The sequence below is a fragment of the Opisthorchis viverrini genome (assembly GCF_000715545.1).
Source record: "Opisthorchis viverrini unplaced genomic scaffold opera_v5_39, whole genome shotgun sequence".
NCBI classification, from domain to species: Eukaryota; Metazoa; Platyhelminthes; class Trematoda; order Opisthorchiida; family Opisthorchiidae; genus Opisthorchis; species Opisthorchis viverrini.
Genome location: NW_008751696.1, coordinates 2,361,628 through 2,366,908, shown reverse-complemented (window position 1 = coordinate 2,366,908; position 5,281 = coordinate 2,361,628). Strand labels below are relative to the sequence as shown.

At 47.3% G+C, this 5,281-nt stretch overlaps 1 protein-coding gene across 1 annotated transcript in view; it reads left to right on the top strand.

Annotated features, from left to right (window-relative positions):
• Window positions 1-817: 817 nt before the first annotated feature.
• T265_13146 (hypothetical protein) overlaps window positions 818-5,281 on the top strand; it is a gene marked incomplete at both ends in the record, with an annotated part of 41,662 nt that continues 37,198 nt past the window's right edge. Inside the window, one exon of the mRNA XM_009167397.1 lies at window positions 818-841. Coding sequence (XP_009165661.1) covers window positions 823-841 — 19 coding nt within the window. The remainder of the gene's footprint in view (window positions 842-5,281) is intronic.

Sequence of the window (5,281 nt, the reverse complement as noted above, 5' to 3'; positions counted from 1 at the left end):
CAAAAATACCTGCTCTTTTAATCAATTCACCGCAAAACCTCAGTGTGCAATACGGAATTAGCGCATAGATGTGCATTACGTGTCATTTTGGCCAAACTCTACATCGACCTCGAATCACAAACCCCAGAAATAATGATAACCGCACGGATATCACGGTGGAAAAAGAAGAATTTTCTTCTGTTTAGTGACGCATAGCCTATAGTAGGGATACATCACGGGGATACACATTCGCGTCAGTAGTCCGCAACACACCAAGTTGCCTCTGATTAGTAGACCCGACGCTAGGGCGAGCTCCTCTAACCAGTCTTATGTCTGTCTGTGAATGTTCGAGCTGAACTCACAGAGATAGTCTTTTATCACATCCCCATTTTGCAAGCTCTTTTTGCTTAGTCAACATTCTTGCCACTTTTGCTTTGCAAATGCATGAATTTACAATTTTCATCAAATATGCACATATGCTTGTGTTGGTGTTGTGCAATTCCTTCCAAGCTTCTTTGCTCATGTAGGCATTATTCTCTAGGATTTCGTATTTGAAACACGTTTCTCAGCCACGTATGTTGTATTCATCTTCGAGGACAACTCCGTTGCGATAGTACATGAATTGTGGTTCTTGCCACCTCATTCGGTACTTTACCCATCGCTTCCGGTTAGCGGCCATTCTCGGCTAGCCGTCACCCATCCAGGACACAAATAGGAACACTATTTGATGAACCCCTTTCCATATGCTTGAAAGGTGCATTTTTACTGAGCCCAAAATAATTCTTTAGACCACGAACTGTGATTGTTTTACTGTATCAAAAAATACCATTAGGTGCGGACGCGATGTCTGGCAGACACCAAGGTTGGTCCTGTTTGTTTAAGTTCATACGCAAACTACTATTTTCCATTTGCTGCAGACTCCTGGGAGCACCGGTCTTTGGATTGAGCAGACTAATGTGCAGACAGACCCTGCCGGGGCTGTAAGAGGTAGCCTGAGGTACTGGCCCTCTGGCTCGGTGTATGGTGGGCGATCTCACGAATCATCTCGAAATCCCATTTTCCCTAAATTATGCCGTCTGGTAGGCGATGCGGCTGATGCTATTTCCACAAACTCCCAAAAAGTTTATCGTTAGTTCGTCCCATACAAATCTAACCTGCACGATAAATACCTCGTTTTCGACTGCATAGTCATACACAGTCGCTGAATGGCGCTTTAGATATCACTGATTTGTGTCAACAACACTCTCGTCACATGCTTGTAGAGACCGTGTAAGTCGCCGGGGGAATGTACCTAAAAATCGTTACACCTTAGTCAAAGACGGAGTGGGACTGGAACAAACACTCAAAAACGCTGTCGCAGTGCATATAAATCAAATTAAGGTTCTATTTGTTATTCAAATCCTACGGAGCCTTTCATGAACTCCCCACAGGTCGCAAAAATGAAAAATCGAAAAGTTGTGGTAATAGTGATATTCGGCGATGCTGATATCCCGATTAGGAAGATAAATTGACTGGATGAAACTTAGCATGCAATACATTCGGGCTGTGTAGTTTGAGCGGTGACCAGACCGACTGGATTATCTCCGGTAGGAAACTCCGGACGTTAGAAGTTTGTTTAGAGGGCTATGCGGCCCATGAGCAACGTTGGGTGGCCATGGGGGAAGTTGATATGCTGTACTCATCTAAAGGTGAACCTCCCCTGACGGAGATGGACAATGTTAAGGAAAACCAAGAACACAAGTGCTTCTGCTTGTGCTTCTACTTGAGTGAGACGCGTTCAATAAACCAGTGCACTAACCACTGAATCACCTCTACCATAAGGCCACAGAATGACCTTCCAAGTGGAAAAAACGGTGGGCTTTTTCTGAATTTTTCAGCATGGAGGTTAAACCCTCTGCTGTCCTTTTGTCTTTCCCCGAACATCGGGCCTAGCTGATTTGCTTCTGAACTCCAGTCTTCTGGCTTAAGCGAATACGGCCTCGGGTACGTGATTCCTGTCGCGTAAAAGGCAGGGAAGGAGCCAAATGTAGATTCCAAGTTCATCATCATCATCATCATCATCATCATCATTGCTCAACACCGATGCTTCACTGTCGTAATTCCAGGTTCAGAGAGAATGGACGCTCGAGGATTGCTTGCCAAATATCCGAACAAGTGTTGTGAGGCAGTATCGTGTCAGAAATTCGCGTGTCCTAAATGGAGATGGTGACAACTAATAAACGGCTGACAGGAAACGGATATAGGAGGGTATATTTGGATGGTCCTCGTAGAGTCCTTCAGTTTTCGATTTCGCAATAGTTTTGATACAGTTTAGTGTTCTAAGAGATCCCGACCAAAAATTGCGGCTCCGACTTAATGGCTGGGCTTGGGGTTGTATTGGTTTCGTGGGCTGCACTATCTTGAACTAAACCCCGCAAGGCCAACGAGCAGCTGTCGGAGGACGACCAGAAAATTCCCGCAGTGCGAACAATCGTTTTTTTTTACATCCCTCTGTGTGGTCAACAGTTGACTACATTTACTTGCGCCGCGGAAATGGGTGCGAGGAGCAGAAGTCCCTGTGAATGGCGATTAGGTACTTAACACATCATCATTGACAACGTGACGTCAGTGGTCAACACTGATGATTCGTTACCGTATGTTGGACACAATCTCCGTGTCCAAACTTTCGCCTCAGTTCGGCTGTTCATCAAAAGCTACGTCTCAGCCATCCATCAAAACAGTGGTGCACACGTCCCTTGAGATTCGGATGTACGCCGTGCCTCTATAGTTGTCTTAAACGAGCGAATGCTACGCGAACATTGGAAATCTGTCCATTGGCCCTGTCTGTCTCAATGCAATCGAAACTAATGCAACTTCGATGGTACGTAAAACACTCCACAACCGCGAGTGCCTCTTCATGAGTCATAAGTGGTGTGCTCAGTCGCTGTACGTCGCCTTTCACTTAGTGTGTGCAAAGCGCATGTCAAAGGACTCTGGTCATTTCAGGCATATAAAGTGTCACATCGCGCCACGGTCCAGTCTCTTCGTTGCGGTCATTCCAGTTTTAGTGTGCTTTTCGAACCGTGCTCTCATCCGTTGTAGACTTTCACTTAATTTCACGGATGAGCCCAAGGAGGATACCCCTCGTTTAGGGGCCGGCGGGCTTTCTGAGCCTCGTAGTAACCAAAAGTGGACACTTGAGGAGAGATTATTCGCAATCGGGAGCAGATAACAACTGCCATACGTGGCACTGGAGACCTGGTGTGTGGTGTTTGCGTGTGAGCACATAGCACTGGATCGCTGTCAATTCTTGATAAGAGATTTGTATGCCTTCGGGACCACAACCTAAACCGGTTGACGGTGTGCTAAACATCTTAAATGAGGTTTGTATGGATAGACCTAAAGCTGCCACCTTGACGTGGTGGTCTGGGTTGAGTCCTGAAATTATCTCGCAGACTACACTGGCTGGAACTTCGTTCAACAAGACACAAACATGCCATGAAGGCCAAAGCGGAGCTGTCAGACCAATAGCGGCGAGACCTCGCACTAAGATTAATTGTGCTACGAGGCGGCCTGGAGGTAAAGTCGTACTGTCCTCTGCGACAGGAGCGTGAAGTCGGTAAGGCGTTTCCCCGAGCGACCAGCGTGTCCATATTCAGTGAAACAGCGATGCTGCCTCGAGCAAGGACGGCTTAGAAAAGATCGACCCTGAAAACCACACACCGATCGCATAATGACTAACCGTGAACACCGGCGCCTTATTCAATACAGTTGAAATACTTCCAAAACCAAAGAGTCTGGTGCCGCTCAAAAGGCCCCTGCCGTGCGTGGCCGCATCAGGAGTGAGACAGTGATGCCTTACTCCTTGCCTCCTCGGCCAGTCCCCTGCAGCCCAGCAGGTCATGCCATTGAGTCATCGGCCCTGGGCAGGGTCCCCAAAGAAAACTCCACTGTTCGCTTCCTCGTGGGTTAAACTTTTGAGCCAGAAGCTAGAAATAGGGTCTCCGAACAAGACTCTACATCCTGCTTCGAACTTTTACTCAAAAGCTCAAGGTGGGGTACCTGATCGACCCCCCTCCACGACAACAGGGAATAATCATTTGCCCGCACAGTTCTTGTCCACCGATATCGCTCTCCACCGTTTTCCACCACACAAAAAACATTTTTGAGTCATTTGACTGTCAGTTGTCCGATCGATGAGCCTCTTGTCCTCTGCTTCTCATTAAAAATGAACAAAATAACACCTTACTACATAGGAGCTTACGATGTCTGTACTCTATGCCAAATTGAGAGCTTATTTCCCCTTGAAATTCATGTGTGCCGTGTCTTCGAAGCACCCATACAAGACCCAAGCAGGGTTGTGCATCTTAAAATACCAAGGGCGAACTCAGTTCTTTCACATTTCAGTGTTTCCGGTGACGTAGAGGCAATGACTCGTGCGATTGCGTGGGAGTTGCGCTCAACCCCAGAGCTGAACGCTCTTTGCAGTCATCTTTGCGCCGTGCGGTTATCCAGTCCACTCAAGCTCAATAATTCTCGACGTAGGAAGCGGTGCCTGTTCGTAGTGTTGGTTTATACCACAACGGATGCTGTCGAAATTTATCCAGGCTCATTCGTCAAGCAAGAGTCACTGATATTGTTATCCTCGCGATTTAACCACTTGGGCCACCTGGCCCGGGAGCGAGATGGCTCAAGGTCCGTGGTTCGAACCCGACCTCTGCCTCTCGACTTCCTCTGTCTAGGCTTGGGCAACTTGACAGTATCCCAGCCCTCTTGCTTCCTTCGGGTGGTATGGCAGCTAGGCACCGAAAGGGCGCTACAGCTGAACGACTGTTACCCTCACAGGTCATATAAATGCCATACTCGGTCGTCTGAATCTCTTGGAATCACATCTTGTCGGCCAATTTGGAGTCGATGATCGTTATACAGACAACGGAGAGCGTCTCCTCCAGTTTTGTTCTGATCACGAACTGTTTCTGGCCAGCATAAGCGTTCTACTCGCGTAACATGGAGGCCACCAACTGCAACTCAATTGTGGACCCAGTTAGATCACGTTACCATCGGTCTCCGGTGGAGAGTCACACTTGAAGATTGTCGTGCCTTTTGAGCCCACACCATCATCATCATCTTCGTCATCATCATCATCATCATCACCGTCATCATAATCGTCATCATCATCGTCATCGTCATCATCCTCACCATCATTATCATCATCGTCATCATCATCATCGTCATCATCATCATCACCATCATCATCATCACCATCATCACCATCGTCATCATCAACATCACCATCATCACCATCATCATCATCATCATCATC